This window comes from Rhincodon typus, chromosome 7 (assembly GCF_021869965.1).
Source record: "Rhincodon typus isolate 14 chromosome 7, sRhiTyp1.1, whole genome shotgun sequence".
NCBI classification, from domain to species: Eukaryota; Metazoa; Chordata; class Chondrichthyes; order Orectolobiformes; family Rhincodontidae; genus Rhincodon; species Rhincodon typus.
In genome coordinates this window covers 80,789,941-80,802,628 of record NC_063338.1, presented here as the reverse complement: position 1 = coordinate 80,802,628, position 12,688 = coordinate 80,789,941, and the positions used below count along the sequence as shown (strand labels likewise).

General features: G+C 40.6%; 1 protein-coding gene across 1 annotated transcript in view; it reads left to right on the top strand.

The window, feature by feature from the left end:
* The window catches only part of neb (nebulin), a 255,644-nt gene that overhangs the window by 107,091 nt on the left and 135,865 nt on the right, over window positions 1–12,688 (top strand). The window contains exons 54-62 of the mRNA XM_048598817.1: window positions 263–367; window positions 461–568; window positions 708–1,019; window positions 4,457–4,660; window positions 4,752–4,856; window positions 7,221–7,328; window positions 7,453–7,764; window positions 9,104–9,307; window positions 9,399–9,503. Of these exons, the coding sequence (XP_048454774.1) occupies window positions 263–367; window positions 461–568; window positions 708–1,019; window positions 4,457–4,660; window positions 4,752–4,856; window positions 7,221–7,328; window positions 7,453–7,764; window positions 9,104–9,307; window positions 9,399–9,503 (1,563 nt within the window). The remainder of the gene's footprint in view (window positions 1–262; window positions 368–460; window positions 569–707; window positions 1,020–4,456; window positions 4,661–4,751; window positions 4,857–7,220; window positions 7,329–7,452; window positions 7,765–9,103; window positions 9,308–9,398; window positions 9,504–12,688) is intronic.

Sequence of the window (12,688 nt, the reverse complement as noted above, 5' to 3'; positions counted from 1 at the left end):
CAGCCCTGTGGTCCAATAGAACTATGGTGACTTTATCTTTTACGTTGTAAGCAGATTTCTTTATAACTAACACAAGGTTCTGACAAATATTAAGAGGCTGTGAACAGTGTAATTCCCTCACTTTAATCTCTGGAGAATAAGAAATACCCATTAAGCATGCATGCATCAGATATATCACAATTAATTGACAAATTTGTTTATGAATGTTTTACTCGGGCCACTGCATCAATTTTTTTTAACGAATAAGTTAATCTCTTTGCAGCGTTTGTACACTGAGGCATGGGAAAAGGATAAGGTTCAGATCCATATTATGCCAGATACACCAGAGATATTGCTGGCAAGCCAGAACATGATAAATTATAGTGACGTGAGTATATAAAATTGATTTTTTTTTAAAAAAAAGCAACTATTCCATCTACTCTGATATAATACTGCACTTACTTACAATTCTTATGTCTAGAAACAATATCGACTTGCGCTGGAAGAATCAAAGAAAAAAGGATATGATCTACGCCCTGATGCCATCTCTATTAAGGCTGCCAAGGCTTCAAGAGACATTGCCAGTGATGTAAGTCTTTTTGTTATAATTTTATTTGAAATTGATTAATTTTTGGGACATTTATTTCAGATTTTCCTTCATTTCTATTTTTGTCATTTTTTAAAACACCTAATGGGTACACTTACAATGACAATTTTATTTTTAACAGTACAAATACAAATCAGACTACCGCAAGCAGCTTGGCCACCACATTGGATGCCGTAACATTCAGGATGACCCCAAGATGGTTTGGTCTATGCATGTGGCCAAGATCCAGAGCGACCGGGAATACAAGAAGGACTTTGAGAAATCAAAGACCAAGTTCAACATGCCAGTCGACATGCTGGACATCCTGTTGGCCAAGAATTGCCAGACTTTGGTCAGCGACATTGACTACAGACGGTACCTGCACCAATGGACCTGTCTGCCCGACCAGACTGATGTGATCCAGGCAAGGAAGGCCTATGATCTGCAAAGTGATGTGAGTACCTTGCTATAAACGTGAAAACTCCATTTAAAATTCCTGAGAAGTAGTTAATTTGAAATATCTTTGAAAATTCTTGAGAGGTTGGTAAGGAAGTCTGAAGAATCACATTCTTTATAGTCATGAATATAATAGGGCATTGATCCTGCTCAGTTGACCATCCTATAAAAGAATTAAAGGAGAATGGTGAATATTTCATCAAACTGATGTTCTTATTGGGCCCATATCTAAGGAAGGATGTGCTGACATTGGAGAGAGTTCAGAGGAACTTTACAAGAATGATCCCAGGGATGAAGCACTTGTCATATTAGGAGCGGTTCAGGACTCTGACTCTGAACTTGGTGGAGTTTAGAAAGGATGAGGGGGGAGCCTCATTGAAATTTTGTAGGACACTGAGTGGCCCAGATTGAGTAGATTGGAGAAGATGTACCATTTGTAGGCGAGACTAGGATGTGAGGGCACAGCCTCAGAGTGAAGGGACAGCCCTTTGGAACTGGGATGAAGGGGAGTTTCTTCAGCCAGTGGGCGGTTAATTGGTGGAACTCATTACCTCAGAAGGCTGTGTAGGCCAAGCCATTGAATGTACTTTAGACGGAGATAAGTTCTTGATTGGTAAGGAGGGTTCAAGGGCTATGGAGGGAAGGCTGGAGAATGGAGTTGAGAAACATATCGGCCACAATTGAATGGTGAAGCAGACTCAATCTAATTATGCTCTTGTATCTTGTGGCCTTATAGTCAATGGATTATCGTTCCTGAAGGATTATCAGCCCCTAGTCATATGGAAAGCTGACCCAATTGATTGAAGTACTTCCTAATAATATAAAAATAATTTGAATATCTGCAGATGTTTGCCAACAAAGGTGGGCGATATATTTCCTCTCAATCAATATTCAGTTGATCATTGTATTGAAGACAGGTGAGAAATGGGCCAGAGTGGATTCTCATTGATGGTGAATTCAAACGTTTGGTTGGTATTGCTGGATCATCATTCATTTTAGTATTTATATGTCAATTTACAAATAATATTAGACTAAGCCTGTATATTTTCAAGTGAAGTTCAAAAAGTTCTCCTTCAAATAATATTAAATACAAGGTTGGGGACAGAATTTAAGGAATAAGTTTATTCTTGCATTGGTTACAAAGTGACCTGTGAGAGATATACACACAGTACGAAACACTATTAAAATGGTAATTGGACCTGTATTCCATTTTGAACACACAAAACAAAAGATCGTATTTCAGAAATTGCTGAAGAAGGGTCACTGGACCTGAAACATTAACTCTGTTTTCTCTCCACAGATGCTGCCAGACCTGCTGACTTTTTCCAGCAATTTCTGTTTTTGTTTTGATGATGTGGAGGTGCTGGTGTTGGATTGGGGTGGACGAGGTCAGAAGTCACATGACACCTGGTTATGGTCCAACAGATTATTTGAAATCACAAGCTTTTGGAGCATTGCTCTGTCGTCAGGTGAGGTGAAGAAAAGCACACAGGTAGAGAATTTATCGGCGGAGAGATCAAAAGATCACACAAATGGTGTGAGTTGAGTGTCGACATACTGAATAATAAGTCACTGCAGGTGATCATAAGTGCCAGACGGAGTGAATAAAGTATCAGCAGCAAAATAGCAAGTGAAGGGATGACCTATAATCCAATTAATTGAGACAGAGAGATAATTTTTAAAAATTAAGAAATAAGGTAGTTCTGGAGAAAAACGGAATGCCTGGAATAACATGAGAGGTATAAGTGTCACATGCTGAGGGTCGAAACAAAGTTATGAGTAATCCAAAACCGTACAAACTAATTTAATCCATTCACTTGCTATTCAGCTGTTGACACTTTACTCACAATGTCTGACACTTTAATCACCTGCAGAGACTTATTATTCAGCCTATTGACACTCCACTCAAACCATTTCTATGATCTAATGATCCCTCTGCCTATTGATCTCTCTGCCTATAAATTCTCTACCTGTGTGCTTTTCTTCACTTCACCTGATGAAGGAGCAGGGCTTCGAAAGCTTGCGATTTCAAATAAAGCTGTTGGACCTTAACCTGGTGTCCTGTGACTTCTGTTTTTGTTTCAAAAGACAAAGGTGTTGTTAATAACTGGAGAATGCTAAAAGGGTGTAAATTAAGGTGTGAAAGGGAGAGAATTGGTCCTTTCTACTCGGTGCAAAGTAAACATTACACAAAATTGAAAAGAAAACTAAACAACTGCACATGCTGGTAATCAGAAACAAAAACAGAAATTTCTCAGATGGAAATCCAGGCAGGTGTGGTGGCATCTGTGGAGACAAAGCAGAGGGAGCATTTCAGGTCCAGTAACCATTCTTCAGAACAAACACGACAAGGCTGCAGAACGTTCTCAAGGGGGAGGGTGAGCAGCCAGAAGTCATTGTGCATGTTGGCACAACTGACATAGGTGGAAATAGGGATGAGGTCCTGAGAAGTGATTATAGAGATCTAGGAAAAATGTTAAAAACCAGGATCATGACGGCGGTAATCTCCGGATTACTTCCAGTGCCATGCGTCAATGAGGGTAAGAACAGGAGGATATGGCAGATGAATGTGTGGCTAAAGAATTGGTGTAGGGAGGCAGGGATTCAGATTCCTCGATCATTGGGATCTTTTCTGGGGAAGAGGTGACCTGTTCAAGAGACCCTGAACTGGAGGGGGACCAATATCCTGGTGGGTAGATTTGCTAGTGCTACGAGGGAGGGTTTAAACTAGATTGGCAGGGGGGTCGGATCCTCAACAGCAGGGAGGCAAGTGTGAGGCTGGAAGGAGATACAGTAATCAGAAATAGCACGTTGAAATGACAGGTCAGGCTGGAACAGGACAGGGAGCGAGAATGCCTGTTGGATTAAATTGCATCTGTTTCAATGCAATTTAGGGTAAGAGGGGAAAGAATACATGGGAACCTGAGGAGCAACCTTTTTACACAGAGGGTGGTACACATATGGAATGAGCTGCTAGCAGAAGTGGTTGAGGCATGTTGATTAACAACATTTAAAATGACTTTGGACGAATACATGGATAGGAAAGCTTCAGAGGGATGTGGGCCTAGTGCAGAGAAATGGGGTTCGCGTGGTTGAACATTTTGGTTGGCATGGACCAGTTTGGGCTGAAGGGCCTGTCTCCATGCTGTAGGACTCTATAACTCTATGACAGTAAGTATTCTTCAGTTCTGAAACAGAGTTATATCACGTTCAAAATGTCAACTCTCTTTCTGTCTCCACCGATAGACCTGCTCCGTTTATCCAGCATGTTCTGTTTTTATTTCCAATTTCCACTTTCCACAATATTTTGCTTTTATAGAGATGGTATTGGTTGCATTGATGTTACTGGATGTATTCAATTTATCTTCATGTTCTATGCGTGTTATACCAATTGTAAGTATCAAGTTAGCAGTTACAATTTTCATTGTCTTCCAGAATTTGTACAAAGCTGACCTTGGGTGGCTAAAGGGTATCGGATGGTCTCCTATAGATTCGCTAGACGTGGCCAAAGTCAAAAAAGCTGGAGAGATCCTGAGTGAGAACAATTACCGTCAGCACCCTTCCAAGTTGAAGTTCACCAGTTTGTCTGACTCCATGGATATGACCCTGGCAAAGAATAATGCACAGATCATGAACAAGGTTAGGTTTATTTTTCAATTAATTGTCAAATGTACTTTAAATATTACCCGTTAAATAAGCAATCTTTGTGCTTATAATTTCTTTTCCTTAGCGCGCATACATCGAAGCCTGGGAAGCAGACAAGACTAAAATTCATGTCATGCCAGATACTCCAGAGATAACGTTGGCGAGACAGAACCAGATGACCTGCAGTGATGTAAGTCTCTGAAATCATTTTTAGTGACACTTCCTTCCTATGTTAGTCTTTGTTGCACACACAATCCTGTTGATGCAAATTATGCTGAAAATGCAGACAACCAGATGGTGGAACCTTAAAATCATTCAATTACACTGACATCTATTATATAGCATGCACCTGCAACAATATGGAAACCCTCATTCAAATGATAGTGGCAGCCTGGAGGTCCTGTCCATATGGGGGTGGGGAAAGAAGATAAGTTACAAGTCATGTCATAATGTCAAATGTTCCAACTTTACTCATAAAAGCAAATGGCTACAGATGTTCCTGCATACATTTATAGCAGCAGGGGTGAGTCACCAGTTCATACTCACCATCTCAATACAACACCCAATGGATGACCAATTAACAAGAGGGATACCAGACCTGAAATGTGAAAACATTGATGAGTTTTGCCTAGCCTTACATTGGCAACAATTTCTTCACCTCCATTGCAAAGCCAAACTACATAAGGTTAGGTTGGATTTCTCCCTCCAGAATGTGGGGAATTGGGCTTTCTACCTATCAACTTGCTGGAACTGACTAAAAAGTCTCTTTCTTTTGCAAGTGTACGATGGGTTTCTGGTAGTTTTCCTGCTTGCATCAGGAGCCAGCCTCGTTTATATAGATCTCGTTTGGAGATATAGAAAAGTGGAGGCTGTAGGCATCAGCTGCCATCCAGTGTCTTGGGCAATAGCAGAAACCTCTAAATTTCATCAGTAGAGGGAGTGAACAAATTAATCTTTGTTGATTGTACTCCATTTGGTAGGGGTGTGAGAAAGGCAGAACAAGTAACTCGTATAATATTTACAGCACTGGAAGCTGGATATCTGGTTTAGGCCAGTATTGTTTGTCTTGGGTATAAATAAGGTTGTAAAGTTGAATCAAATGCAGAGAATGCTGGACAAACTGTCAGCAGGTCTGGGTGCATCTGTAGAGAGAAACATGAAGATTCAAGTCTGGTATGACTCTTCTTCAGAACTGAAGATTCATTTTGGACTCAAAATATTAACCCTCTCCAGTTGTTGCCGTACCTGCTGAGTTTCTCCAACATTTTGAAACTGTTTGAGATGCCCAGCATCTGTAGCCATTTGCTTTTGTGAGTAAATTGGAACATTTGACATTATGACATGACTTGTAAGTTATCTTTTTTCCCCACCCCCATATGAACAGGACCTCCAGGCCGCCACTATCATTTGAATCATTCAACTACAAAGGATATTGTTTCTTGGGCAGGGATTTGGTATTTAATATTCTGATTCAACCTTACTGCAGCTTCTACTTCAGGTCTACTTGAAATATGACCCATCTTTATCTGGATTCTGAATCAAGTTCAGAACATTATGTGAGCATGTTCTCAACTGATGTTGGGGCACATACACATACACATGATTATTGGCTAAGAGAGCTACATTTTTCTTTTTTTTTTCTTTATTCATTCATGGGATGAGGGCATCACTGGCTAGGCAGCATTTATTGCCCATCCCTTATTTCCCAGAGGGCAGTTAAGAATCAACCACATTGCTGTGGGTCTGGAATCACATGTAGGCCAGACCAGGTAAGGATGGCAGTTTCCTTCCCTAAAGGACATTAGTGAATCAGATGGGTTTTTCTGATAATCGACAATGGATTCACGGTCATCATTAGATTGTTAATTCCAGATATTTATTGAATTCAAATTCCACCATCTGCATTGGCGGGATTTGAACCTGGGTCCGCAGAACATTATCTGGTTCTCTCGATTGACAGTCCAGCAATAATACCACTAGCCCATTATCCTGGCTCTCAGTTATGTCCAAAATTTTTCTCATTTGCCTGATGATCCTGTGCTCAGTGTCTCCTCCTTCGTGCCCCTGTTCCCTCTCCTCGGCCCTTCTGAAGCCCAGAGATCTGCCATTCTGACATGGGTAGCTTCTCTTCATCACTAATGGTTAAAGTTTCTGAGAGTGTAAAACTTATCTGTGGCTTAACTATTGCTGGTGCTAAGGTGGAATACAAGTATCTGTGTGCACTGTCCCAGTGCCTAGGCAATACTGGGGATTGGTAAGGGAGGGGGTGGTTGTCAAGATTCATGACTATTTTATAACTTTTCTGGCCTCTATGAAAGGCTACAGTTTTTGTTTGCTTTGTTTTTGAAGGGAAAATTAAACTAGGTGTGTGGGAGCCAACAGTGCCGATCCCAACCTTGGTAATCCTTTTTAACTGTAATTGAAAAGGGGTCTCCACCAACGGCCATCAGCAAGCTTACAGATCTCTTCAATACAGTTTGGCTGAAGTCAAGAACATAAAAGGAAACCACTCTCTTTTTGACCTGAAGCTATAACTATTATTTCTTCCTCTCAGAAACTGTACAGACTCGCTATGGAGGAGGATAAGAAGAAGGGCTATGATTTACGCCCTGATGCTATCTCAATCAAAGCAGCCAAAGCATCCCGTGATATCGCTAGTGATGTGAGTGAACCTGTTAATTTTGATTCACAGAGTTCTTTATTAACAACAGTGATGGCTATATACTTTCTTTGGAACTTAAAGTCAATGATTCAATTGACCATTACTTGTTTGACCTCTGTTTCAGTACCAATATAAAACAGCCTATCGCCAGCAGCTTGGTCACCACATTGGATGTCGTGACATTCACGATGACCCCAAGATGGTTTGGTCCATGCACATGGCCAAGATTCAGAGCGACCGGGAATACAAGAAGGACTTTGAGAAAACAAAGACCAAGTTCAACATGCCAGTCGACATGCTGGACATCCTGTTGGCCAAGAAATGCCAGACTCTGGTCAGTGACATTGACTACAGACATTACCTGCACCAGTGGACCTGTCTGCCAGACCAGACTGATGTGATCCAGGCAAGGAAGGCCTATGATCTGCAAAGTGATGTGAGTACTTTGCTAAAACTGTGAAAATACTTTTGATAAATATTGCAACGTTTGTGGGAAAAGTCGAGGAATTCTGTTCTTTTAATGATGAATTTACAATGGTGTAGTTTGAATCGGTTTACTGTTGTATCAGAGGCATAAAAGTGAGTGATGAATATTTGACAGTATTCACACAGTGATTGCAGTGATTAGCCCTTTGAACGACATCTAACCACTTTAGAAAACATTCAATGCTTTGGTTTCAATTGCTTTCTGCAGCAGAGAATTCTAGAGGCTTACCATTGTCTGGGTGAAGAGGTTTCTGCTCATCTCAATCCTAAATGGATTTCCTGCATCCTTAGAGTGCGACCCCTGGTCCGGACTCCCCAGCCAAAGGGCCATCCTTCTTGTGTTTATCTTGTCTCGTCCTGTTAGAATTTAATAAGTTTGTAAATCCATGCTGACTCTGTTCAATCCTGTCACTGTTTTCCGAGTGAGTATATTTCCCTCTATATAAGTGAAAGCAACTATTATAAATGTGAACTTGGAATCCTTATCTATAATTCTACTCTCAATTCTACATTTAACTTTATTGAAAGGAGAAGCACCTCTTGAACTTTTGCTTGAAAATATTATTTCACTCTCAGGGTAAATAGGATTATTTCTGATTTTTCTGATTTTGTTTTTAGACTAAAGAGAAAAGGTGCAAATCAGGAAATGTAGCTTTGTTGTGTAAGCTGTTACAATAAAGAAAATTGGCTTGGAAGCATAGACAAATGCCTCATGGACTCAGTTGTGCCATCCTGTATAAATCAGAAGCTAGTGTTCCTTCAGCCACATTTCATGATCTGAGTAATTAACTTGTGCTGTCAGTCCAGTGGAGGACTGAGCGAGTGTTGCCATTTTAATGACCTATTAAACTGAGATCCTACATGGCTGTTCTGGTGGCTATTAGTGAACTTGTGGGGTTAATGAAAAACAGCAGGAAATTCTGAAAATGACCTACCCAACTTTGCTTCCTCAAGCATCACCATCAAAACATTGCAACTGACCATCCGTCTTACTCTTCCTTTCAAATTCTACTTACAAAACAGCAGTCATTACATTTCAAATGTAGCCGTAATGCTAACTGGTTTTTTTAGAAACTTGTTTTACATATTCAAGTCTTTCAGTAACACAGCAATGAGGTTTATGGTTGTTTATTTTTAATAATGGTTTGCTCTACGGCCTGATTATTAATGATGTCAGTTGCATTGATGTTACTGGATGAACAAAACTGACCTTATGACATCTGTTTAGTCAATTTCAAGCATTTGGTTAGCAGCTGTTCATGTCACTAACACCTTTCATTGTCTTCCAGAATTTGTACAAAGCTGACCTTGGGTGGCTAAAGGGTATCGGATGGTCTCCTATAGATTCACTAGACGTGGCCAAAGTCAAAAAAGCTGGAGAGATCCTGAGTGAGAACAATTACCGTCAGCACCCTTCCAAGTTGAAGTTCACCAGTTTGTCTGACTCCATGGATATGACCCTGGCAAAGAATAATGCACAGATCATGAACAAGGTTAGGTTTATTTTTCAATTAAATGACAAATGTACTTTAAATATTACCCATTAAATTAACACTCTTTGTGCCATTAATTTTTTTTCCTTAGCGCGCATACATCGAAGCCTGGGAAGCAGACAAGACTAAAATTCATGTCATGTCAGATACTCCAGAGATAACATTAGCAAGACAGAACCAGATGACCTGTAGTGATGTAAGTCTCTGAAACCATTTTTAATGACACTTCCTTCCTGTGTTAATCTTTGTTGTACACACAATCCTGTTTATGGAAATAGGGCTGAAAATGCAGACAGCCAGGTCATGGAGGTAGAGTCCTGGGGACTGGTGTAAAGTCATTTTGAGGCTTTCATTTACATGGACTCACATTGTATCTTGTACACATAATGAGAAAAAAGGCCTCTTTGAAGCTGCTCCTATGTCTATATATAAATGAGCAGTGGTCAATCCCAATTGGTACCCAGCATATGTGATGCATAGAATCCCTGTAGTGCAGGAAGAGGCCATTTGGCCCACCAACCCAATCACTAACCATTCCACTGAACCCCCCATCCTATTGCTATAACCCCACATTTACCATGGCTAATCAACATAGCCTGCACATTCCTCGACACTACATATAATTTAGCATGGCTTACCCACCTAACCTAAACACATCTGGACTGTTGGAGGAGACCACAAGATGCAGCAGTAACCTGTGCAGAAAGGGAGAATGTGCAACTCCACACAAATGGTTGCCCCAGGCTAGAATTGAACCTGGGTCCCTGGCATTGTGAGGCAGCAGTGTTAACCACTGAGCCACCACGCTGCCTAAATAACACCCAACTAATGTACAATTAACTACATGAGGCATTAAAGGTTTGAAATGCGAGAAAGAAAAAGTGACAAACAGCAAGTATTTTTGCCAAGCCTCTTGCTAGCAGTCTTTTCCACACAACTGCAAATAGGAAACACAAAAACTTTGGTAGCAGCTCTGCTGCCAAAACAATCATAGAGTCATACAATGCAAAAGAGGCTCTTTGGCCCCTGTGTTGGAGTGGGCTTGCTGACACATCAACTCACTGCACTGGCTCAAAAGGCCTCTCTAGCAATTCTCTGATCAGATTTCTGATTGGGTTTCTGACTGTTTTCCTGGCTGCATCAGGACTTGGTATATCAGGGTGTTGCCATGGGAAGTGCAGCAAGGATTGGCAGTCTTCATGATCTGTGTCACAATTATATGATAAGTGAGTTTCAGTATGTGTGTGATGCTGGGCCTGTAGGTCATTCACCATCCCAATAACTGCCAGACTGCATCAAACAACATGTCCCTGTGACCACTCATAGCAGGCAGTGTACTTATATTACTTAACTGACCTAGGCTTGCAAACCTCAGAAAGCTGCATTCAACATTAGAAGTGTTTCTGCTATTGGACAATATTTATTGGATAATAGTGACTGTGCTAAGAATTATTACAAAAACCAGTCTAAGATGATCAGTTGGGCTTACAATGTGTTTCATTTGTGTGTGTTAGAGATTACACATATGAATATACAGCACTCTGTTCTCTGTAGGCAAAAGGAATTCCTCAATACATTGTCCTTCCTAAGCGAAAGAGGTACAAAGAACTGCAGATGCTGGAGACATGAAACAAAAACAGTTGATATTTCTTGATTCTACTCCCATTGAAGGATGTGGAGGATATATCGGGTTATTAATTCCTATGATATTTGCAACACACAAGGAATGCTAGCCACCTGTTCTGGGACAGTATTGTTAGGTTCGGGTGTAAGTGACTTATTAAAGTTGGAAACTCTGACAGACATATATAAACTTGCAAATTACTTTTCCTTATTTCCCTATCCGTCTGACCTGCCATCATCATCTGAAGCACACAATTGATCACAAAGGGTGGTTTCATGAGGGAGGATTTAGTTTTCACATTCCCACTCAGTTTGAAATGATTGTCCACTTCAGAACCACCTAAAAATGACAAAAGTTTTGACCAAAGAGTTTAGAATTCAACTGCAATCAGTATCAGGTCCCCAACCTAAACTGTTCCAAATATTGCACACATTCATTTGGTAGTCCCCTAAGTTGAGGTCAACAGGAGAGTTACTGGAAAATTTAAAAAAAAAATTGTTCTTGAAATCTGTATGTCAGTACCTTACAGCGTGAAAGACCTCAAGGGTGGGAGGTTTCACGTGTCTGAAGTCTATCTGATTAGCTTGGGTGTGGTTCAGATCTACCCTGCTGAAAATGCTGGAAGGTTTAGCTAAAGAGGCTCGTTCTGATCAGAGAATCACAGAATTATGACTGTGCGGACAGTGGCCATTCAATCTAACACACCTGCATCGGCTCTATTAACTAGTACCAATCTGCTGCCTTTTTCCCAATATCCCTCCAAACTCCTTACCTACTCTGTCCAGCCTACTCATGATTTTGAAAACCTGGATCAGATCTCCTCTCAGCCTTCTTCTATGTAGACAGAACAGTCCCAACTTCTTCCATCTATTCTCATAGATAAAATTTCTCATACCTGGGACTATTTTCATAAATTATTTCTGCACTCCAATGCATTTCCACCTTTCCTGTATTGTGGCATCCACAGCTATACATAAAACTCTAGCTGAAGTCTAACACTGTTTTGCACAACTTCAACATCATCTCCTTGCTGTTGTACTCTGTATCCCTATTAATAAGGCTGAGAAAACTGTATTCTTTCTTTTACTACTCTCTCCACCATTAATCACCTTTGATGATCTGTGCTGATGACAGGAATGCCATGATCCAACTCCTAAGGAAATGGGTTCCTGGTACAATATATGGTGGCGCACCTTCTCCATTCCCCTCTTTATTCTCTTGGGAAGTAAAAACAAAGTTTGTTTTTTGCTATAAAACCATACCCATCGAACAACAATCAATCCATGTAACTGAATCCAGCCATTCTTAGACCCTTTTCGTAAATCTGTTTTGAACCCTCCCTAAAGCTTTCAGGTCTTTAGCTTCCTAAAGTGCATTGCCCAGAATTTAACATCCTGGATTTTTTTTTCCTATTTTTATTCTAAGTGGGGATCAGGTTTCTTTACTAATAAGACCTCCCCCAGTCTGCACCATTTGGGAAATCCCACTGGATCAAGAGCTAATCAAGCACAGAAGCGTGACTCGAGCTTCATAGCCAATTAGTCCCTGAGGTAGCAATGACCAAACATCCCTGAAGTTGCTAACCAACCAGAGACCAGCAGCCACTGTGTGAAACACAGTGCGGGTTGCACAGTGAGTAATGAAGAAGAAAAGGAACAGCAGGAAGCTAAGTCCCATTTTAGAGGGGATTGTATTCAATTCTAATCACTTGCTGAACCTGCATAATAACATTTTTAATTTCATGCATGAGGACACCC